This window comes from Rhipicephalus sanguineus, chromosome 6, assembly GCF_013339695.2.
Source record: "Rhipicephalus sanguineus isolate Rsan-2018 chromosome 6, BIME_Rsan_1.4, whole genome shotgun sequence".
In the NCBI taxonomy this organism is placed as follows: domain Eukaryota; kingdom Metazoa; phylum Arthropoda; class Arachnida; order Ixodida; family Ixodidae; genus Rhipicephalus; species Rhipicephalus sanguineus.
The window spans coordinates 117,373,820-117,398,244 of NC_051181.1; the positions used below are offsets into that span (position 1 = coordinate 117,373,820).

General features: G+C 47.2%; 2 protein-coding genes and 1 pseudogene across 2 annotated transcripts; 1 reads left to right on the forward strand and 2 right to left on the reverse strand.

Annotated features, from left to right (window-relative positions):
* The first annotated feature begins 5,662 nt into the window (after nt 1–5,662).
* Nucleotides 5,663–14,626, forward strand: LOC119396250 (elongation of very long chain fatty acids protein AAEL008004). The gene is made up of 2 exons (XM_049416582.1): nt 5,663–6,206; nt 14,259–14,626. The coding sequence occupies exons 1-2, from the start codon at nt 5,708–5,710 to the stop codon at nt 14,624–14,626; spliced, it is 867 nt and encodes a 288-aa protein (XP_049272539.1). The 5' UTR covers nt 5,663–5,707.
* A 570-nt stretch (nt 14,627–15,196) lies between these two features.
* LOC125758877 (cytosolic 10-formyltetrahydrofolate dehydrogenase-like) lies at nt 15,197–18,986 on the reverse strand (annotated as a pseudogene).
* Nucleotides 18,986–19,517, reverse strand: LOC125758878 (cytosolic 10-formyltetrahydrofolate dehydrogenase-like). Its single transcript, XM_049416583.1, has 2 exons — nt 19,269–19,517; nt 18,986–19,054 (listed from the first exon to the last, which is right to left on the reverse strand). The coding sequence occupies exons 1-2, from the start codon at nt 19,515–19,517 to the stop codon at nt 18,986–18,988; spliced, it is 318 nt and encodes a 105-aa protein (XP_049272540.1).
* Nucleotides 19,518–24,425: the final 4,908 nt, after the last annotated feature.

Consider the following 24,425-nt stretch of genomic DNA (forward strand, 5'->3'; position numbering starts at 1 on the left):
ACCGAAATCGGTAACTCATAAGCCTCACTTGAAAAAGAGTGGTTGATGGTTTTGGCCAGTCGACAGTAACCTCACAGCTGCATGTAATCGGTTTCGTCCAGCTTGTGCATAATATGCCACACGCTACAAGCTGCGCTACATCGGCAGGTTGACGTTGCAGCGAGATGAATACACCTGAATGCGAAATTACTTGCGTGAGCGTCAAATCTTACGTTGAGGATTTCCGAACAGGCGCGATATGGAAGAATTAAAAGCAATTTAGGGAACCCATGAAGTTTCTGCGCAGTTGTGGTGGTTTTATTGTGTGATCGAGTGATTGGTCCATTTTTCTTGCTTGAGAGCAATGTAAGTGTATATGTTTAACTAGACATGCTAGTAAGTTCTGCCGTTCCCAGCTATAGGATATGCAAGACACTGTGTTGGCGCTCGCCATCATTGAGCTTTAGAAGTCTGCGATTTTCTTGATGAAACCTTCCCCAAAAGGTGGTTTGAAAGAGGCAGCCCAATTTTATGGCCCCCGAGATGACCTGACATTACCCCCAACGCATCAGAGATGCCACTGGCACAATCACACCAGGCATGCTGCAGAATCTGTGGCAAGAGATTGAATACTTCCTTGATATATATCTCTATATATATATGCTGATACCACAACCACATGTATTATGTATGCATTTTAATTGGGCCTGGATGTGACAACACATGAAATTTTTTGGTGGTGCTGGTTTACCGTACGTAAAAGTGTGCGGTCCTACCTTACCGTTGTGGTCGGCAGTTAGCTAGTTTAGACTGCAAGACCTGCATTAGCCACTCTGATCGTCTCAGTACGTTACCGTATGCTTCGAGCAACTCGCGCAGCTTAAACATTTTATCGTTTCAAACACTTACTAAACATTCGGATCGTGGTTCGTTAACACGGAACGATACTACCGTAGCGCAGACGTCACTACATTATCGGCTCTGCTAAAATAAAAAGAAAATCTAGAAATGCGTTCGACGCGTGACTGTCGATCGCACTCCTCTCTCACCGAAGTGCCCCTCACATGCAGCCGCCACACACACAGGGAGAGATGGGGGGGAGAGAGAGAGAGAAATAGGGCGGCGGGAGAAACAATAGCCTTTCGCCGAGAACAATTGTTCTCGGCGAAAGAATCTAGGCCTTAAGACGTCATGAGTCTTGCGCGTGACAGCACATGCGTATATACTGTAGTTAGCATTCGGTAACGCACTTACCGCCGGTTTGCAGAGCGCGTCTCGCCTCCGCGTACAGCCTAGCAAGAAAGCATCAGCAGCAGCGGGAAAGTCGAAAGAGGAGGCAAATAAAGTTTCGCTTTAAATATTAAACATCGCTAAACATTCTGGTGCAGTATACCTAGAGTGGAATCTCTCAGCGAGCGCGCTCACAAAGTCCGTTTCAAGACGTTTTTAAAACGCCGAGCATCATCTGCTCCAGTGTTTTGTCAGTTTGTATATGTTGCTGATTGTACCACAACTCCTTCCTATTCTTCCCTCTACTCTGTATTTTTGTTCTCTTGGTTTATTTGACTAATGCAATGGAGAAAGATTAGCACTTGGAATCGCTAACGAGTAGCGGGATTCTGTCGATATGTACTCCATTAGTTCAATATAGGTTTGCGGTTTTGAAAGAATTGTTAGTTTTGAGGTGTATGCACTTGTGACACGGCCTGAAGAGATCTTGGTATGGATTCGTGATGGCTCGCGCTATGTTGTATAGATAGATGTAGACGTCCGCTGAGTAGGGTAGCAAATAGATAGATGCAGACGTCAGCTGAGTAGGGTAGCAAACCGGGTACAACCTGTCTAACCTCCCTGCCTTTACTTTGCCTTTCTCTCTCTCTTAGCTGAGTTAGTATAATGGGAAAAGTACAGAATATTCCCTATCTCCCTATTGCTGTTTATCGTCACTTCGGTCACCTGAAATCCGGGGCTAAGGTTCTTCTGTTGTGACGCGCTGTACGTGCGAAGGGGCGTGTAGGAGAAGCTCCTTCTCTCGTATTAAACGAACACACGAAAATACATCTTTATTTTCAATATGACCAGAGTTCTAGTGCACTTCGGTACATAAGAAAAGCAAAACTAGGCTGTTACACCCATAATGTAAAATGTAACACAACCGTTGAGGTGAAATGGGTTGCTGACTATAGCTATATTGTTAACAACTGAAGAATCGGGTAAAAAATGATCCAAGATAATCATAGAACAAGAAAATTTTGGTATACAGATGAATAATAATATCTGGGGTTTAACGTCCGAAAACCACGATATGATTATGAGGGACGCCGTAGTGGAGGGCTCCGGGAATTTCGACCACCTGAGGTTCTTTAACGTGCACCTAAATCTAGGTACACGGGCCGCAAACATTTTCGCCTCCATCGAAAATGCAGCCGCCGCGGGTATACAGATGATTGAATTGCCGCTGAAAGAGGAACGTCCCTAAGTTTTCGATAGACAAGAGAAACGTCAGTAAGAGAGATGTCTGATAATTTTTTATGCGGACACTGCCACTATTGTACGCACGGCAGGTCGCCATTATTGTGAGCAGCAAGTGAGAAAGTGTCAGCTTAAACATCATCGAGAAAAAAATCAATATCACCAAAGCATGAAAAAAAAAGCTGAGAGCTGGAAGTCACATCTAAACATAATCAGTAGCATGTAATAAAAATTATAATAAATATAATTAATATTTAATCTTGAAATCAGGGTAAACATTTATGGACATACTATATATATATATAGTTCTTCAACCGGCTTTGAGAATGTCTAAAACCTTCATCCCGACCGCACAATATACTAGATATGCGATGTTTTCTAGACGATGAGTTTCCATTTTCTATATTTCCCGTTTAATTCTTCAAGACGAATCCTCTTATTCCCTTGAATAAACGACGCAAAAGAAACAAACAAATAATGGTATGTAGCCACCTACTTCACGCATGGCCGGCCGCCCATGGCCGCGCACGTTCACTTCCCGTCGTCTAAAACAAAGCCGTAATTAAGACGACCGAAAAAGAACACACAGGAAGGAAAGTGTGCAGGTGTTGAGCCGGACGCTACGAAGAAGGTGAGGAGGGGAGGGGGGGGGGGGGGAGATGCGAGGTACAGGGTAAGTTAGTACAATGAGATGTAACTGCGCCCGGTGGAAAGAGAGAATTTTTTTAGGCGAATTAGCATGCCGAATAAGCCCGATGTGCAACAAGCGCAATAAGCGAAGAAAAGCGCCGGCGCGGTTTAAGAGAGTAGCTTCTTGCGTGCAGAATAGAGGTCATTGTGTACTCCATTGTTACAAAGGCCCGCATATCAGGTTTTAACTGCTGAAGAGGAGGCGTCAAGGGATCTGCCTGACCGAATGTCGTCCAGTGCACATGCACACGGGATCGGATACGAAGTGAAACCGGCGTCGCTTCCCCCCTTTCGGAGGTAGGTGCTCCCTCATTCCCGACCAGGCGGTTTCATGTTTCTGCATCCGTAAATGGGCTAACAAGCCTAAAGCGTTCACTTGATCAGACGTTTGTTTTAGTAGTAATCGGCCTGAGTTAAGTGCGTTAATTTGGTTGTGGTTCACACGCATAGATTCAGGACATTCGTGTTGAATCTGCCCGCTGCGTGAACAGGCGGCGTACCAAGATCTTCTACAGATACGATAACGATACCGTCTTTTTAAATTGCGCATGTGATCTTCCATACTTAGGGAGGAGGACATTACTTCCTCGAGAAATCAAGATCTATATTTTCCTAAATTATAAATATTGGCAGTTCCTTCCGAATCACCGAGAGGGATACGAAGATTTATCGCTGCGCTGATGCCGTCTCAGAAAACCGGAGTTATGAGGGGCATCGCCAACAGCGTCGCAGCTGTTGCGTCTGAGTGGTTCAGTAGTCAAAATTAAAAGAAAAATCATGCTCATTCGTCCGCGCCCAAAAAAAAGGTTAAGTATATTGACCTTGACGTTTGCTATTAGCTCGGACCGATGTTTTACCGCAGTATGGTTTGCACACAGATGCTCAGCAAGGAGGCTAATGTGTACGCACACATAGCGTATACAGTCGAGCGCGATATGAAGGCGATCGCGCGAGCGTCGACCGGTCTATAGCGTCCTGCAGGGGGCCTAGCGGCACGTTTCGGAACAGTGAAAATCAAGGTTATGCATTCTTCTCGCCCTCGTTGGCTGTTCCATGCTACAACAATCGCCCCTACGACGAACTCTACACCCTTTCTCTCTGTTTTAAGCTTTCCATTCGTTGCGATCAGGTGTATTCTTCGTTGGCTCTTATCTCCGCGGACGATGACAAAATTGCTCGTAAGGATCTGGTAAGGCTGGTGCTTGGCACTGCTTCGTTTGAACGGCGTGCTAAGGTGAACAAAATATATCGCGTCGTTATGAAAAAAATGAAAATATGCCTTTCTCAGACGGGAGTGATCGCAGCTTAAAACAAGAGTGAGTGGAGCTTGCCCGATAGCTCGATCTTCTCGAAAGAGGATTCTGGGCCATGGCGCTGTTGTAGTTCTTGGTCGACGCTCGCGCGCTAACCTTCAAATCGCGCTCAACTGTAAGCACATATAGCAGCAGCCGAAGCCAAAGCCGATTGAGCGCATCCAGCGTGGCGATTAGACTATCTGGCTTCGCCGCTTTGGCAGCCAACTCACGGCGCATCTATGGATAGCTTCTATAGCCTTGTGTATACAGTTGTGGTACGTTGTTGAATGTACCGTCGCGGGCAATCGAATTTTTTGAAAATTTGGGAATGGCGTTGGACATCGCTGCGCACTATGATAGTATAGGGCGTGAGCGGAATCATAATCAGTAAAGTTGAAAGTTGACTGAGTTGGTGGCAGTTCACCTTAACGTGTGAAGCAGCGCACAGAAAAATAAAAAAAGACACAAAAGGAAGAAACCATTCGGCGGTCCTGTCGGCTTTGGTGGTCCTGTCGAATCGTTTATTTCTCTTGTTTCCTCTATCTGTGCGTTGCTTCACGCGTTAAGATGGAATCGCAATACTCATGCTTACGTATCCGCAGAAATGTTACGCGAGACCTTTTCGTAAGATCGCGTCAGCCGACAAGTATGCTGGGCATGGTCAAAGTGGCAGGCCCAAGGCAAACATCACTTGGCACGAGAAGCTTTGAAGACCCGGCCACGTAGTTTTATGCTGTTAAACAATATTGTGGAAGTCTGAATACCCGTTGAACAGCATCTGATATTTGTTCCAAGTAACGTTCGCACATTTTCTTTTCACCTATATTCTACATGCGAACGTTCCTTCTAATACGCTGTAAAATTCGAACATGAAGTTTACGTCTGGGTATTCTTTTAGAACATCGGTACTTTACTTGCCAAATCACAAATTGCTACACTAAAGTGGCTCAGCAGGAGTGAAATGATTAAATTGAAAAGTTCAATATCATACACTTGTTTTCAAGTTGCACGGCACGACGCATGCTTTAACACCCATTATGTTCAAGATAACATCGAGCCAACGTAACAGATTAGGGCTCCAGAGTGTTGTACGCTTTACGTTTACTGAATATACAACGTCCATTCTGAATTCTAAATTTATTGTAGATACGTTAGAAGATATTAAGTTGACTCTGTACTCAACACTACCGTCTCCCTAACACAAGCGTACTCTTTTCCGCCGCAGTACGCATACCTCTCCTGGCATTGGACACCTCAGGGATACCGAAACGATGACGTTCAGCTTGAACCCCATCACTCTGTCCAATCAGATCCGCCAGATGGGCGATCCCCGAACACGTGACTACCCCGTGGTAACAGACCCTCTCTTCATGTTCACGCTTCTGGCCACTTACCTGTATTTCGTGAAGGTGGCCGGTCCGCGCTGGATGAAGAATAGGGAACCTTTCCAGATCATCAACATCGTGCGCGTCTACAACCTGTTCTCGATAGCTGTGGCCATCCGCTTCCTCTACCTTGTGCTAAAGTTCACCTACCTCCCGGGCGGCCACTACAACCTCTGGTGCCAGGGCATTACGGGTTACATGACCGACGAGATGCGAGAGTACTATCGCACGGGATGGATCTACATCGCGATACGCTACTGCGACCTCCTGGACACAGTGTTCTTTGTGCTGCGCAAGAAGTTCACGCACGTCTCGCTCCTGCACGTGCTGCACCACACGATCGTGGCGGCGAACACGTGGTTTTTCGCTCTGTTCGCGCCCGAAGGTCAGCCGACGCTGAGCATGTGCTTGAACGTGTTCGTCCACGTCATCATGTACTCGTACTACTTCCTGGCGACGTTCGGTCCTTCCGTTCGCAAGTACCTCTGGTGGAAGAAGTACCTGACCACGCTGCAGATTGTGCAGTTCGTCCTCATCATGATACACCTGTCCATACCGCTCTTCGTCGACTGCGGTTTCCCGAGACACCTGATCATGATGGGTAACGTGCAGACGTTCCTCATACTCTGCCTCTTCATAAACTTCTACATCAAGACGTACGTCGTCAAGCCTGCTCATTCTGTTCCACAAGGCGGTCAAGGTGCCGAAAAGAAAGTAGTCGATTCAGTATCGAACGGGAAAAATAAATGAACACGGTGTTTGAGGGCACAGAATACCTCATTGTCGTTTCCCGTTGCCTTGCGGCTGCTTTGCTACCCCTTCAATTGAACAGCCCTCGTCCCGTCCCCGTACACCAAGAACGAGAATATGGCCATTATCTTTATGTACATACGGTCTCCTCACAATGCTCAGCCTCGGGCAACTGCCACGCTGATGTTCGCCCCGATGTACGCAGCTGAAGGCCCATGTTGCATGCTGCAGCACGCCACGTGGCTAGCAATTCACGCTTACTAGCCAGTAAGTGCGAGAAAGGACAATGAACCAGTTGGGTGCACCGAATAAATTTTTTAAAGTGTGGAGCACTTTAGGGGTCCGGGCTGTCGTCTCTTGTCATCTGTCTGCTGTCGTCTCATGGCGTCGCTTGGCTTCACGCAGCAAAACCCGTGAACTCCAACGTCGCCGAAGGACAGGTGAATCACAGCTCCGCGCTTCCTACAGCTTCCACGATGAGTGCAACTGTGTACATTTTTTATTGTGCTTGAACGTATAAACTTTGGATCGCTTTTGAAAGACTGTGTTCAAATGTTCTTTGATAACGTCATTTATAACATCGTAGCATGTAAAACTTTATCGGAAAATATACGAACGATAAATTCTTGGCACACGGATTTTGTTGGTCGCCCTTTTTTGTCTTTGCAGTACACTTATATTCCTTTTGTCTGGGAGTACATTCACGCAGCAAAATTGTATATTATACTGTTGGCACGAGCGTAATGAAGCTACTGGAACACGCGGAGAATGTAGCTGGGTTCTGCAGCAAGAGAGAAAGTGTACGAAGCTGCTGATGCGTAAATAAACTCCCTTCAGACGTCAGGCAGCATTAATAATTTGGGGCAAGCCATTGGGAACGCGGCATGATATTTGAAAAATACGTGCCCGCTTAAGTGGAATCTGTAAGGTGGACCTCTACGCTTATGAGGTACTCGGCGTTCCGCTGCATCAGTTTCGTGTCACCAGAGATTATCTGAAGGAGTAATACACAGAAGTAGAGGAAGAAACAAAGAAGTTAAACGAGAGATAAATTTTCGTGTTAGTGTAGAGCTACACTGCAGGGGCGTAGCCAGAAATTTTTTTTGGGGGGGGCATGGGGGTTCAACCATACTTTATGCATGTTCGTGCGTGCGTTTGTATGTGCACGCGTATATATACGCAAGCAAAACTGAAAAATTTCGGGGGGGGGGGGGGGGTTGAACCCCCCCAACCCCCCTGTCTACGCCTCTGCTACTCTGTACAATCTACTTGTCGCCGCTGAGATTTGGCTCGTATTGCAGGCCTTTTTCTCACATTAAAAAGAGAATACAAAAATTACACCATCTCCCACTCAAGGGAACCATGAGGGGATGCGAAGCAGCATTGGGGGCGCACACCAAGTTTCCGTTACGTTCACCGCGGCTGCAACGCGGGGGAGGAGAGGAGAGAAGGCGACCGAACACCTGCGTAAAGGAGGAGTGTGGGACAGAGAGTAGGCGCATGCGTAGTGGAGCGGCGGCACGCCACCACCGCCTCCGGACACAGCCCCGAGCAAAAGCTGCTTCGCATCTAAAATTGCGCTGTAAGTTTGCCGTCTTGTTCAGGCTATGTGTGGGAGCGTACAAGACGAACCATAGAGTTCGTTCCCGTCAGCTAAATAAGGATAGTTGATTCTAAATCACTTGTCCTCGAAGAAAGTCATTTAATGACTTCTGCTCTCGCACGATAACGAAAATGACCTTTTATTAACGCCAATTCAGGAATGTCTGAGCAACATTTCACCCAATTATACTGTGTTAATGTAAGTAGCGAGATCAATTAGTATCAAAAGGTTTGTGAGTTGGGCTGTATCGACATTTCAATTCATGTGCACGCATTTCATTTCAAAGCAAGTTGCGCAAATTCATAAACAAAAACATAAAGCGGATGCATTCACGTTTGTCAGTAAAATCTTTTCCTTCTTTCCTTTCAGTTGCACATTCAAGCGCCATAGCAGTCAAAGCATGGCTTGAAGGATAATGTTTACTTGTAGCAAGGTCAACTGACTATTTCAAATGCAGAAAGCCGCATTCGTCATAGCACATTTTTTTCGGAAGTGCATGCTATACCGAAGTTTTCATGCGGAACATTGAGAACGGAACGGGGAGGCCGTATCAAATTATGACTGAGTGCCTCAATACATGTTGTTATTGTCTTCACACAATCTGTGGAAAACACGAGACGCTTTGCCATAAGTATGTTACCATGCAGTCTTGAAGAAGAAATTTTTGAGAGTATGGTTCTTGCGCGTCAAATATTCCCTGCAAAAATTAGGACAACGACTTGTTTTCTGTACAAGATAAACTGGCGTCTATGAAGTGCCTTTAGGTGCCTGCGCCAGCCTGGAGTAGCGCATACTTTTAGACGTCTTTTCATATTTTTGTTCCAATATTTAAATGTTATCTGAAACAGTACTAAAGAATGTGGTTTGAAGTAAGATATTAAGGTGCAACGGTATAACGCATGTGTTTCCAGATCAGAAGGCGGCGTTTCCGAATAACGTCCGCGCCTACTGAACTTTTCTACTCTCACCTTAATTTTGCTACCACTCGTCTAACCATTGTTGCATCTTTGTGAATAAAGCTACACTTTTTTTAAGCTCTAGCCTGCACTGCAAGTCAGAACACATGGTAAGTAAATGCTATAAAATATGGTGCCTGAGAAAATGACAGCTTCGTGCTGCCCTTCTAAACTCACCTTGCCGCACGGCTGCAAGATTTGTCGGAGCTATTCATAGCAGTGTCTTCTTTCCGCAGGATGTGTTTTCTCAGCCAGCCCGAGGGGTGGTTCATGGCTCCTTTAATAATCGTATGGGCATATGGAGTAATGTTCCCATTCGAGCGGTTTTCAGCTTCATAGGTATATATAGGGTGGTGTTAAGGATGGTGTGATGTAGACGTCAATGTCCTTTTATTGACAGTGTCCTCCAGAAATTCCACAAAGGTAAGTGTTTGTGGTTAGTATAGCCAATAACTTCTATGCCTTCAACATTGCCTTCAATAGTTTTTAATCAATCCATATGGAACTGACGAAATCAACTCGAGCGCCGCCACCGACCTTTATTAAACGTCTTTAGACATTTGAGACGTTTTTCGATCCATTTTCTTCGGCATCTCGTTCACACCTTGCTTGTGGGTATCGTTGACATGCTTCTCATAAAATGAAAGAGACGGCAGAAAAAAAAAAAAAAAAACGCTGCACATCTATTCGCGCAGTTCTTTTGCTAGCCGGAGCAACCCCGGCTCTGCCCTACGTGTAGCTTTGCACAGAGCGTCTTAAACGTCTGTACCATGACGTTTCATACACTTTTGTGACGCGTTCGTGGTCGTTCTATGAGCGGTTAATTTTTGATAGCCATAGAAAATGCCACAGCAGAACTTCAAAAAGAAAGCACTGGAAAGACAGCCGATCTGGCCAGGCCAAAAGACATGCCATTTTGTTGTACATTTTATAGGTCAGTTTTATCCGCACTCTAGTGTCATGCAACACAATGAACTCTCCACTTACGAAACGACGAGTGGATAATTCGACTTTAACTGGCAAACTAGGCAACGTATGCAACATGCTCAGAGGAAAAGCTGTGTGTGTGTGCTGTACATGATTGTACAGACAGCGTCTGAAAGGGTTGTGGCTTGTTGGACGCGAGAATTTAAAAAAAAATCCACAAAAGTTATTAGTAATGAAACAAAGGCCGATAAAATATGTGTATAGATGCGCTGTATGTCCTGCAGATAATGTAGAAAAACAGTCTGAAAAAAATGTGCTCTTCATTTTAGCATTTAGCACACGGTTGGCTTGTTTTTCTCGCGCACGCCCAATACAAACTTTTTTTTTATGACAGCTGAGCCCATTAGTGCGTATTTGTGGCTAGGAAAACGAAACAAAAAGTGAGACATGGATGCGACAAAGGAGCGAATAATTCTTCGTTGTGTCCATGTCACGAACTTTGCATTCTTCCACAACAGACGTAGCATATTTTGCGCGTTGGTTGGCCGCACCACAAAGACAGCGACGTTAATACCTTAATGATAAGCCTCGGAAGACTAATGCAGACAAAGGCTCCAAACAAGGCAAAGTGAAACGAAAAGACCGAGGCTGCCAGAACTATGTATGCAAATTTCAGCAATCTGCAGAGCTCAAAATACCATAACTTGAGGATGAGAAAAGCAGATCCCATTACAACACTTAAGCTGTAGCTGTAAAGGATCGTGTTTGGGGTGTATACTGAAAAAATACTTGCATCAGATCTGCCTATTCCCTATGCAATCAAATCTTGTGTAAAAGCCAGTGGCATAAATTGCAGCGTTTTTAAGCGCACCAAATAAGCCTAACATTCTTTATAGGCGGTGGCGGGTCAATGGCAAGCACAATACTTGCGAACGAAGAGGTTCGTGAATTTGGAACTACAAGCACTATCCAGCCGTAAGAACGGCGAAAAGCGACTGAAAATAATTTCTCGGGTGGCCTGCGAAAGCCTCGTGAGGAAGCTTGCAACGGCGACAAGCGACAGTCCGAAATGCTCATACAATACCAGCTTTGTTTGGCTGTCTACATACAAGCATTGAATTCGCTTTCATGCTTAGCGGCTTCTCAGAGATAAAACCTGTATGACAATCTATAGTAATATCTGCAAACTGCTGGGTTTCACAAATGACTTGTGAAAGTCTCGTGACAGGACTTTCAAAAGCGACAAGCGACAGTCCGAAATGTTCATACAATGAACCAGCTTTGTTTGGCTGCCAGCAAACGAGCATTGGATTCGCTTCCAGGCTTCGCGGCATCTCATAAGTGAAGTCTGAATGAAAATCTGACTAGTCAAAGCATAGTAAAGGGACTTTCAACAGCGACAAGCGACATTCCGCTTACAGTGAGCCAACTTTGTTTGGATATCTCCAAACGCGCCGTCAATTCGCTTTCCTACTTCACTCTCCGCGTCGTTCTCAGGCCTCGGCACCTACGAAAGCTGTCCGAGTCTGGCGGTGCCATTTGAGAGCTGGAAACAATGCCGTAATATACGGAAGCACTCGGCCATGAACGCACTCTCTCGCTTCCTGGCGTAAAAGATGGTCATAATCAAGCTGACCGAATAAGAGAATAGAAGGAAGGAAAGAAGAGGTTCCAGTCAAAACACCGGGGCACCGGAATAAGGTACCACAATGAGGCACCAGCCGGTTTAGCCGCGGTAAACAGCCAGGACAGTTCATGAAAGACGAGGTATAGCAGCGAGCGAATAATACGGGCGTTCAAGTACGATAAACAGTCTACTAGAGGGTGAATAAAGAAGTGAGCCTTCGGGCGCAATGAATAAGGGTCATTACGCGCCATTGTGACGCAAGGGTCCGCTTTAATCGGCTCCACGGCTCCTAAAAAAGCCGCTTGCAAGGATTCTTCAACTCCCTACTGCTGAATGTTGCGTGGGTGCAGAATCAGATGTGAAGTGTGACACAGCGGCAGTTCGTGTGCGCAGGTGAGTACACGCACGTTCGTCGTGTTCACGTTCACTGACGGTGAAATCGGTGTATACCGTCGTGCTTGTTTTACACGCTTGATCGTTTTACTATACGCTTGATCCCTATTGAATCCACAAATTAATCTTAACACATTAATGTATATGGTGACTCTGTACCCGGCAAGCGGCACTCTATCGAAGATACGAAGCTGATAGGCTACTATTCGAAATATCGTGCACGATTCCAGTAGCCGTAGCATTTCATTGAAGTTGAAGTTGAAGTTTATTTCAGGCAAAAGCAAAAAAAAAAGGTACAATTTGCCTAGGGGACCGGCGAAAAGGCATAAAAGCCGGTAAACACAAAACCCACCAAAATGACACAGTGCTCAGTGTAAAGTAAAGAGTCAGTAAGAAAGTAAGCATAAATGAGATTCTACACGCAAAACATGTGTGTACAGGAAAACATAAATGAGCGAAAATTTGCCCAGGCAATGAAATCAATAAAGCATATATGTGTCTGACAAATCAAACAAACTGTAAAGGACATAAACAAACGCTAATGTAAGACATGTAAAATATTTGAAGAAACTTGAAATTTCAATACACAAGGTTTCAAAAACAAAAAAAATAAAAAGGCAACAACATCAATAAGCAATATGTGTGACCAATAAATTAAACATTCGAGATTAAACAAATTCGAATGTATTCGATATTTCTACTACGACTTTCGGAACCAAGAAGGAAGAAGACCTCCCTTCCCCCACACCTTGCATCTGGGTGATTTAGGCCGAACACACAGTCATTCCTGTATAATATTTTTTAATGATCTACTTCAGAAAGCACCCCTGCTCCTTAGAAGAGTCGGTTACATTTGAAATACGTGAAGCTATCTTTCTGCTTGTTATTTCAGTTGATTATTTTATTTGTTATCCTTATTATTTTCTTTCCTACTGTAGCACACAGCGGTCTGATAAGGTGGACCTTTCTATGTAAAGCTGAGGATTATTTGATCTCGAGTAAGATAAAGTATTTAGGGTATCTGCCTGACTAGGGCATTTCACATGTTTTCATGCTCAAACCAATGTTCCGAGCTTTCCTATAATATAGTTGAACGTTTTAGTGAAATTGAGCAGGGATGTATATTTGTTAAATCTCCCTGTTATCTTGTATTTCTCTAACAGCTGGTGATGTTTTCAAGTGTTCTTGTGCCACTCTTTCCAGCCCCGTTTTAGCGCTTTTCTTTAATTTCTTTTTAAATATCGACTGCTTAGAGTTTCTTCCCTTTCCACAAAGAGCGAGGGACCAAATTATTAATGTCGTTACCCCATCTAATTCACTATTCTATTTTCGCTTTTCCTTCGATTGCTGAAGCATATTTATTGTATTTTGTCTGAGAATTTCTATACCTCTTTTTGTCTAGGCAATTCTAGATTCATTTTGATGAACCTCCCTTCCGTATACATTGTGCTCCTCGCATGTTTCTGCATGCCATAACGTCCTTTACTATCTGTATCCCCCTCCCAGAACCCTTGTAGGGGAAAGGGAAAGAGGGTGCGAAAGTAATCACTGTCGAGAGATCTAATGTAATACCGACCTTCGATTTCTCTATTTCGTTTCACAACAGCTGAGGCCAGCACGCCATTATTTATTTCACAGCACAGCTGTCCCGACCCGGCACTCAAGGGTGGCATCGAGGAGCCATGAAGTTCAGCCTGAATCCAATCACTCTGTCCAATCAGATCCGCCAGATGGGCGATCCCCGAACACGCGACTACCCCGTCGTTACAGACCCTCTATTCGTGTTCACGCTTCTGGCCACTTACCTGTATTTCGTCAAGGTGGCCGGTCCCCGCTGGATGAAGAACAGGAAACCCTTTCCAATCCTCAACGTCGTGCGCTTGTACAATTTACTCATGGTGTCCGTCGGCATCCGCTTTCTCTACCTGGTGCTGAAGTTCACCTACCTTCCGGGCGGCCACTACAACCTCTGGTGCCAGGGCATCACGGGTTACATGACCGACGAGATGCGAGAATACTACCGCACGGGATGGATCTACATCGCGATACGCTACTGCGACCTCCTGGACACAGTGTTCTTCGTGCTGCGCAAGAAGTTCACGCACGTCTCGCTTCTGCACGTGCTGCACCACGTCATCGTGGTCGCCAACGCGTGGTTCTTCGCTCTGTTCGCGCCCGAAGGTCAGCCGACCCTGGGCATGTGCCTGAACGTGTTCGTGCACATCATCATGTACTCGTACTACTTCCTGACTACCTTCGGCCCTTCCGTGCGCAAGTACCTTTGGTGGAAGAAGTACCTGACCACGCTGCAGATTGTGCAGTTCGTCCTCATCATGATACACATATCGATACCGCTCTTCGTCGACTGCGGTTTCCCGAGACACCTGATCATGATGGGTAACGTGCAGACGTTTCTCATACTCTGCCTCTTCGTAAATTTCTACGTCAAGACGTACGTCGTCAAGCCAGCTCACTTGGTTTCACAGGTCGGCGATTGCACGGAGAAAGAGGTCGTCTTTGTACCTAACGGAAAAAATAAATGCACGTAGTTTTTCGGCACTGTGTAGCTTCTTGTTGTTTCCCGCTGTTAAGCGTGCTTATCGAAGGATGCATGTAAGGGACGTTGCGAAAAGTTGAACGATAACACGGTTCTTGATGTTCTTATAAGCAAGCAGAAGAGGCGGCAAGAGGCTCCCATAGGAAGTGACCACGTGTTTGGAGTGCACCCCATACAGGGCTTGGGTTAGCCTGTCGGAGCGTGTCATCGGTGTATACAGCCTCTAACGGGGCGCTCCTCATCTCAGTTTCTGCACCTTGTTTTGCACCCTTAGGTCTTTAGCGAATTCTAAGTTTGTTAAACAATAGTTAATTTCTTGCGCCACCCTTCACTATCTGGTGCAGAGGGACCACTCGCGAACACTTTCTTGGTACGACCGACTATACAAGGTATAGTACACTGCTCGTCTTTGTGTATCTCTTCTTTGTCTCCGTGTGCTCGCGCGAATCCGTGAAGATGAATGTGTTCCAACTAGGCCGACTAGCAGTATTGCTTCAGTATATACACAGCCGCGCAAATCGTTAAGACTTAATCTCACAACAGAGCACAATTAGGAGCAGGTTCAATGAAGCCATAGCACTGAAAACACGGGGACCAAGGAAGAGGACAGGACATCGCTCTAAACACATCTGAAGGAATGCGCCAGAAATAATAGAGCAACTAACTCAAACATACCAGGCGACACCACCGGGACCGTTGAAAAAGTACTACCGGAAGTGCCTCACCGGAAGTCTTCTTGGGCATACCGTTCGGCGCATGCCAGTTTGTTTACAAACAGCGAAACGAGGCTTATACAGTAACTCAAGGAAAAAGATCCGTTCTTATTTTGAGAACTTCAGCTGCGCTGGGTCCGAGACAGCAGAGTAGAAGAAGACAGCGCAGATTAACAACTGGTTAATTGAAAGCACACTATCTTGCCTCTTCGAACAATGCGCGTGCGCTAGAACAATCTTGAGCGCATGACCGTATTGTACACCACCCTTGTTACACCAGAAAATCAAGCTCCTTCTTGAAGAGAAACACTGATGGTTAACTGGTATCTCGCCCCCAGAGCAATTTATGTTCTCAAAATAATGTCCCCCCTCCCCCCACGTACTTCTTCTGGACAACACCTGCAGTCTCTCCTTTATGTTTCCTGACTATGTAATATTTCAAAATATTATATAGAACTTCGTATGTCGGGCAATTAGAGGGCCATCGTCATCACCGTGGCGCAGGTGGGCAAGCAGTACCCGTGGCTGAGTAACCCATGCTGCAGCGCGTCCACCGTTCGATAGGCGTGTCGGCGCATAGGTTCGCCACTGGTGCCATGGTTCTGAGACTGCGCTCGCTCCAGGGGCGTAGCCAGAAATTTTTTTCGTCGGGGAGGAAGGGGGGGGGGGGGCACCTCCTTGATCAGAAGTGAAGGTTGGGCAGGCAAATGTGATCGAGTGTCATTTTGAGCTCTCTATGCCATGGCAAAAAAATTTCGGGGGCGGACACGGGCCCGGTGTGCCCCCCCCCCCCCCCCCCCCCCCCCCCCCGGCTAAGCCACGGGCTCGCTCTACAGCCGCCAGGCGCTGGCATAGGCGCTGCAGCTCGTCGTCCAGGCTCTGGCAGCGGCGCCATTCGCGTCCTTCGTGCAACATCGCTGGAGAAGACGCTAATACGACGCCGGGCAATTCTTTTGCAAATAAAGGGGATCATTTTTAACAGCGAAGCCGTTTAAGCCGGCCGTTCTACAAATGTGTACAAAATCTGCCATCATCATGAACGGGTATGTGCCGCAGAAATTGGGCAAATCCCACTACTCACCGCTGGCCCACTATAGAAATGAGGGAGGCAACAGACGGGCGGCAAACGCCAAATAAGATTTCTTGACAGATGTAACCAGTAATTGAGAAAAGCTTTAACAAACCGTCGGGATTAATCCAGTGATCAGCACCGTGGCTGCCAGTTTCAGTAACGTAGCTTTTTGGGCGAGTTGGTTCATAGTAAACATAGCGCTTGTCCTGTCTGGTTGTTCTTCGCTGTCTTCGTGTGGCTTTTCGCTGGTTTCATCTTCCGATTCGCATGTTTCAGCTTCGCTGAAGCATCTGTACCGAGTGCTTCAGCGGAACGTACAACGAGAGAACTAGGGAACGGGAAAGGCAAGTGAGACGACCACGAAGTGATGAACGCCCTACGCAAACACGAACGATTTGCCCGTAGATTTACGGGAGTTGTGAACACTCGGTTCCAACGCGAGTTGCTGTTTTTGGACATTCGTGTCGCATCTGTGACTCTGCTCTCTGCGCTGAGAAGCAACCTAGAAACAATCTAGAATCACCTAGCTAAAGCCTAGCAACAACCTAGAAGCAACCTAGAAACGACATCACCTAGCAGAAGCCTAGCAACTACCTAGAAGCAACCTACAAACAACCTAGCATTGCCTAGCTAAATCCTAGCAACAACCTAGAAGCAACGAGATTAGACTTCAGAATCGACCAGCTTCGCCGTTTCAAGCCTTGCGCGGCTTAGTGCAAGCTTCGCCATATTTTTTTTTTTTTTTTTTTTTTATATAACAGCCGCGAACACAAGATGATGGCGTACTCATTTGGCGAACACTCTTTTCTCCAGTGTAGGCATGGGCATGCGCACAGGGATGAGGCGCCTGATCGTCTAAGGGGGCGCCAAGTCTGTCGTATACCTTCGGTCCTGCCTCGTCATTGCTTAAGGCTCAAAGTTATGGCCGTGCAAGTTTTTGACGGTAACGGTACCCGTAATGTAGCATTCGAAACAACCCCATCTTTACAAAGCCCGAGAATAAAGGCACGCGGTTGTGGGAAGCACAACATCGCCTAAATTTTGCATCCATTAAGAAGCTCGCTTTTTTTTTTCGGACTTCACCAATGGGGGAGGGGGTGAATAAGGTGAGTGGCTTTTTTTTTCTTCCTAGTCGAACATGAATTAGTGAAGCAAACACGGAGTGTAAGATCCGGAGGTCGCGGGTTCGATCCCGGCCGCGGCGGTCGCATTTCGATGGAGGCGAAATGCTAGAGGCCCGCGTATACTATGCGATGCCAGTGCACGTTAAAGAACACCAGATGGTCGAAATTTCAGGAACCCTCCATTACGGCGTCTCTTGTAATCATATCGTGGTTTTGAGACGTAAAACCACAGATATTATTATTATGTTATTAGCACGCAGTGTAAATGTAGTAAAGGGTAGCAAGTTGGGCGTGTTGGAAAATAGTCGTGACGGCCAGCGCAAACGGGACACGCGCGTACGGGTGTCGTTTATTTTTATCGTCCGTGTCCCGTTTGCGCTGGCCGTCATGAATGCAGTACAGATTGATTTATTGGCTACGAATGCCCGCAAGGCAATATTCCACGTCCATAGGCATCCCTTACATTGCGAACAGTGGGAAGGGTCGGGATGGTCGGCTCACAATGGACAGTCGAAGTGCCTGAATTCCAGTGGAACACATGCGTCGCATTTTTCTCGTGGCAAACACAACAGATCTTGGAGATTAGTTTATAAGCGAATGTTCGAATACACTTCGGGTTTTAGAGCAGGGCCTAATATAGGAAAAAAAATGTTAATATGTCGGATATAATTCTTTCATACGAAACGGAAGCACTCGTTTCGCAGTGAAATGTCACATATTTGCCAACCGCCGTTTCGACGGGCATTCGTTACAGGCCAAACGCCGGTACACGCATGCGCGAGGCAGTGAGCTGGGCTTAAAGCACCTAAAGGGGCCACCACGTCAGTTTTGTTGTAGCAGTCGATGAAGCACGTACCGGCCTGCAGAGCGTCCGCCACGCGCAATGCCTTGCTCAGGTCGCGCATGGACACACCCGACGCGAGTCCGTACTCGGCGGCGTTGGCGCACCGCAGCACACCCTCGACGTCCCCTTCGCGGAAGCGAGAGACGAGCATGATCGGGCCGAACGACTCTTCCTTGGCGGCCGCCATGGTGCCATGGGGTCCTCCACGTCAACGATGATGGTGGGCTCGAGGAAGGGGCCGGGCCTCTTCCGGCTTCCATGGCAGCTTCCGGATTCCGTGGACCAGGTGGTCGCCTTCGGCCACGACCCTCTGCACGCAGTCCGCGAGCTTTTCCAGGTGGTGCTTGTGGTTCTGCGGACCGTGCCAGGTGCTGCGGTCGAGCGGGTCGCCCGTGACGATCTTGCGGACCTCGGCCGCCGCCGCTCTCCACGAAGCAGTTGTGCATGTAGTCCTCGATGAACAGGCGGCCGGCGGCGATGCAGTTCTCGCCCTTGTTGAAGAACACGCTGCTCAGGCCCTGGCGCAAGGCGAGGTCCAAGTCGCAGTCGGCGAATATGATAAGCGGCGATTTCCCTCCGAGTTCGAGTGAGACGCGCTTCAAGTATACGGTGCGGCACAGCTCGACATGATGGCACGACCGATTTCTGTGGATCCCGTGAACACCACCTTAAAACGAACAAGAAAGGGTTTCAAAGGAAGCCATAATAAAAGGAAGGTCAGTGCCTGGCATTATTTTGCCTGCTTGTGGAAAACATGATCGTTCCAGTATGGACTTTTGGCGAAATAATTCAGTCAGCGGTCTGGATTGACATAGCGACAGTCTAAAGCTGTTCGTCTGAAAGACATGCACGATAGGAGCACCGTTTTTTAATTGGAATACCTTTCTCGGCAAAGGGTGGCCGCACATGGCTTGTCCGACGACGGCGCCGGATCTCGTGAGCACGTTGAAGACGCCCGGCGGTATACGGGCGCGCACCGTGAGCTCGGCCAGGTTGAGCGGCGTGAGTGGACACACCTGGGCGTGTTTGAGCATCAGCGTGTTGCCCGCGGCGAGGCAGGCAACGCTCTTCGAGATCACCATCATGAGCGGGTAGTTCCAGGGCGTGATGATGCCGTACACGCTGCGCATAAGAGTAATCGCCTATTGTGGTAACGCGCGATGCCCGCATTCGCCGCCTGTGTTGCCCTCTAATGTGGTCGTGGCTGTCGAGCACTCTCATACAAAAGCTACGGGTTGGCTCTAGCTGTGTTGGTGCGCGAACGCTTATACCGTCAAGGACGTGTGGACAACCCGCCGTGTCATGTGAGACACATTATCTTAGAGTGCATGTCTCACATTCGTTACACAGCGCATAGTTAAAACGGACTGACTGGGCTCGAGTGTCCGTATATAGCCTTTCCTGACCAATACGGATTTGACCTCCCGTTTGTGTCAGAATAGCCAAATTTTGTGTCAGAATAGACAAGCCAATAGGGGCTGAGGTGACGCTCAGACCCATGCACCGTCAGCTAAACAATGCTAGGCAGGAGAACCCTTGGGAACTGGTTGGACTTCTCCCCACTATACCCTCCCACTTAGCCGTGTGAGCTTCCGCGGCCACCCACACGTTGCCCGTGACGTACCTCGAGGAGGTGGGGAGGGCTATGATCAGAGGCCGCGGCTCCACCCAAGCTGTATTACACGGGCACGCAACAACCCGCACTTTTCAGGCACCTCTGAAACATGAATAGAACTGGAAACTTCCCTGACCATATGAGGACCGACGTCTATGCTGCGGCATCTGTTACGCTGGATTACAGAGGAAAGCAAGCGCCTCCTGACGATGCAGCAAAGTTGTATTACTCTCTCGCAAGGAATGCATTCTTATACCACGGCCTCCGGGACGTCAGATTACAGGAGCTTATACCATTCTCCCAGCCATTTGGGCATAGTTGTGTTCGCATCAGTCAGTCAGTCAATGAACTTTATTTTGTGTTCGCATTGCACGAATCATGATGTTAACCTTCCTTGGATGCAGGCAGGCGTTGTGCCTCGCTAGGTGGCAGTTCTCAGCTCGCTTCCTCCCCATTTTTCCTTGCGTGTTTGTGTACGAATATCAAACAGCAATAATAATATTAATAATACTACTAATAATAATTTATTATTATTATTATTATTATTATTATTATTATTATTATTATTATTATTATTATTATTATTATTATTATTATTATTATTATTATTATTATTATTACTTGAAACAAAATTGGTGTTTCAGAAAAACTTGCCAGGCCAGGGATGATGACGGTGAAGACACTGGCCACAAAACGAACACATTGAAGGGATAACAAACTGCGTTTCGGCCGCTGTACTGCCATGGGGGAGCCGAAACGTCGTTTCTTATTCTTTTAAAGCTTTATTTATGTGGTCGGTGTCCCGCTTTTGCAGCCGCTATAGATAAACGAATATTATTTTAATGTTTACACGTTTAATGACATCCGCCGTGGTAGCTCGCTGGTTATGAGAACTTATGACGAGTTCGTGGGCGTGGTTTTGATCGGTGCCGCTGCAGTGGCCGCGTTTCAATTAAAAGAAGGGAGCCCACGTACCTGTATTTTATAGCTGCACGTTAAAGAATTCCAGGTTGCCAGAGTTAACCTTACTGCAGCTTGCCTCATATCATGGTCTTAGCACGGAAAGCATTAAGTAATGTAGCTTAATTCTGATTTATCTTTAGTGAGAAATCAAAATGCTTGTCGGTAGTTATAGATGATTTTTTTTAAAGTTTCGTCAAGTGCGATCTCTTCTTTGGTGTTCCCGTTACCTCCAGCTGGTGCGCTGACTTGGTTGACCTTGAAATATAAAAGGAATGACATTTATTCCCGTGGTCCTTGCCAGACTCCTTTCACGACCCTCGCATCTGTGTGTATATATATGCCTGTGATGGAATAAAAAGGACCGCGAAGTTGTCGCGTGAGCCATACGTGACCGTGTGGACAGTTTGCTTGCAGTGTATTCTGTCGAACATATGTATACGTGACCTCCTGCAAGCTTTGATAACATGAAAGTAAAAAGTCACAGTTTTGCCTTAAGGGCGAAGCAATGAATGCGATAGCAAGAAATTGGAATGTCACAGGAAGAACGGCAAGCAGCTAGAAACTTGCTGCGCGCTGCTCAAGCACAAATCACGCAGGAAAGGAAAACACACAAGGTGAGTGCGAACTAACAAATGTCACAGCTCCACACTTGCAGCGTGCTGCTAAAACACAAAGAAGGACGCACGAAAAGAACTCGCAGGTATACAAAGGACGAACGCGAACTGTCACAGATGTTACTTCAACTAGCTCCTACTTTGGCTCCTCTAGCTAGCAGCTCACTCCTTTAGCAGAAGCGGCCGCTGCAGCGAACAAATCGACCTTCGCGCGGTCTATAGCTTCAACGAAAACTGCTGTGAAAGCACAAGACGTACAAAACTTCCCTCAAGAGATAATCGCGCGAGAACGGCCTAACACGCCCTGTATGTCAAAGTACAAGTCGAAGGCGTACATCCCAACTCCGGCGAAACGCTGGAGAGTTTTAGAATTGTATATCCAATAAATTTGCGAGCCGCCAGTACTCATGCGCAGAACGCAAGCCACTCTCGGACTCGATCTCGCGTTGTCCCAAGACCCTGCAGCGCCTTCCTTTGGGCGGCGAACAAAACTGGAGAGCGCGCGACCCCAAGAGAAGAAAATCAAGACGGCGCTTGGCAGTCACATGTGAAACCACGGCTCGTTGGTCACTAAAATAAAACTTCATCTGGATCTAGTTCACGGTGTAAGAATATACTCAGGTGATGACACTCTTCCCCCAACGCATGGGAAACCGCAATCCGCGCGCGTCCAGATAATGTTCGGGTTCTTATCAGATGACTTGCAGAGGGCGCTACGAAAAGCGGTGCAGTCGTCTCCATAGCAACGCGCATGCAGCTGATAACGTGCATTTTTCTGTGCCATTTTGCTGGATAATGTGCATCCGCCAAGCGGCGTCAAGGGGCGAAATCGAGAGAGCAACAGGAGAGGGAACGGCGAGAGCGGCGGCGATGACGCAGCACCACCGTGATTCGGCTACTCGCGGGCGCTCTCCGCCTCAAGCCATTAGATGGCGCACCGCTCAACGGACCGACGACTGAACATTTTCTGGCCGCTTAGGCGCGCGCAGTGTCAACACCTGAATATTCTTACACCGTGGTCTAGTTGGTACAGTCGGCCAAATCTTTAACTATCGTGCGCGAGCGCAGACTTTTTTGTGCGTCAGCGCCGTACGACGGAGCCAAGTTGCAAACAGGGCGAGAGTAAACGCATGCCCACGAAGCACGCTCAGGGCCCATCGTCTCCTTATCTGTTTCTTGCTCGTATCTTATATTCCGAAGACCAGCAAGTGACCGAGAAAATGAAATCTGCAGACGTCACACGCCCGCGCGCATGAGATAAGCTGACAAATGTGGATCGTTCATTTGCTATCTGGCCACGCGCGTCTTTCATGTCCGGCCGTGATCTGGTGACGCAAATGCTTTCTTTCATTCTTTTTTTTTTTTTGCGCTTACTCTCGCCCAGTTTGCAACTTGGCTCCGTCGTACGGCGCTGACGCACAAAGAAGTCGGCGCTCGCGCACGACAGTTAAGATTTGGCCGACTGTACATATTGCTGAGGCTAAAATTACAGCGCAAACGCAGTTCTTTGTCCTCCTTACCTCATTTTTTACTTCTTTCTCCCTGCACCCATCTGAATATTATTTCATGTCTTCGCCTATCTAATACACTATCATCCTTGTTACACGTTTTGGTTTATAGCTGTTGTGTGCGCATGTGCGGTGAGGTTGCCTTGGGCTTATATGTACATTGGCGTCTGAAAGAATAAGGTAGTTGTTAGTCAGCGCTTGTGTAGTACGTTTCTTTTCTTCCTGGGTGTCTTGTGCGTTTGCGCTGTAATTTTATCCTCACTATTCTGGTCACGGTGTAACATATACTGTGGCTCAGCCGTCTCGTTTCTTCTCTCCTGTGGCATAAGCCTATACAACAGCCAAAGCGTTCACACTAGCTCGCGCAACCACGAGCCACGGGACGCTCTTCTTTTTTCCTGGCCGACTGGCCACGAGTGGCATGGCGCTACAACCCCAACATGGAAAACTAGCGTGGGTCGCCAGCGATACGACTCAAACGTAGCGCGGGCAACAATGTAGCATGGCCCGCGTCTCACATAATTTTAATTTCGCTACGTGTGGCGTCCCGTGAGTTTCACCCAGCGCCACGTGCGTTTGTATTCTGCAGTTACTAACCTTGAGAATGCATTACACTTGGTGTAATTGTCTAACGCAGCGCGCTGCGAAGCGAGGGGTCGCAGGTTTTATTCAGTTTCCTGCAGGACAGATAGTATTTAAAGTTTTTTTTGTCACTGAAGTGAACTCTTCCTCCATTTATTATCGCCTAATGATTTCAAGTTTTTCTCCTGAGGAAGGAAGGACAGAATGCAGGGAGATTAAAGCGATGTGGAAAGGACAATAGCGAGATAGGGGAGAGACGGGAAATAAATATTTGGAAAGGGAAATGCAAGTACTAAAGATATCAAAAAAAAAATGCTTGCACTAAGCCGCGCAAAGCTTGAAAACGCAAAACTGGACGATTTTAGGACTAATCTGGTTGCTTGTAGGTTGTTTCTAGGTCTTAGCTAGGTGGCGCACCTTGTTTCTAGGTTGCTTCTAGGTCGTTGCTAGGCTTTAGCTAGGTGATGCTACTATCATGCTAGGTTGTTTCTATTTTGATTCGCATTGCAGAGAAGTCCGAGTTAAACCACAGACAGTCACAGACATGACACGGATGTCCAAATTGCCGAGACAGAGCCTCGCGCTGAAACCAAGCGTTCGCACCTCTCATAGGTGTACGGGCACGCCGTCGTTGGCGTAGGCCTTCCACAGCTTCAGGGTCTTTCCCTAGTATTCTCTCGTTGTACGTACCCGATGTCTTCGGCTCGCCGCCATCTCTTCGCAGCCATTTGTTGGGCTAACTCTTGCCTTCTTCAT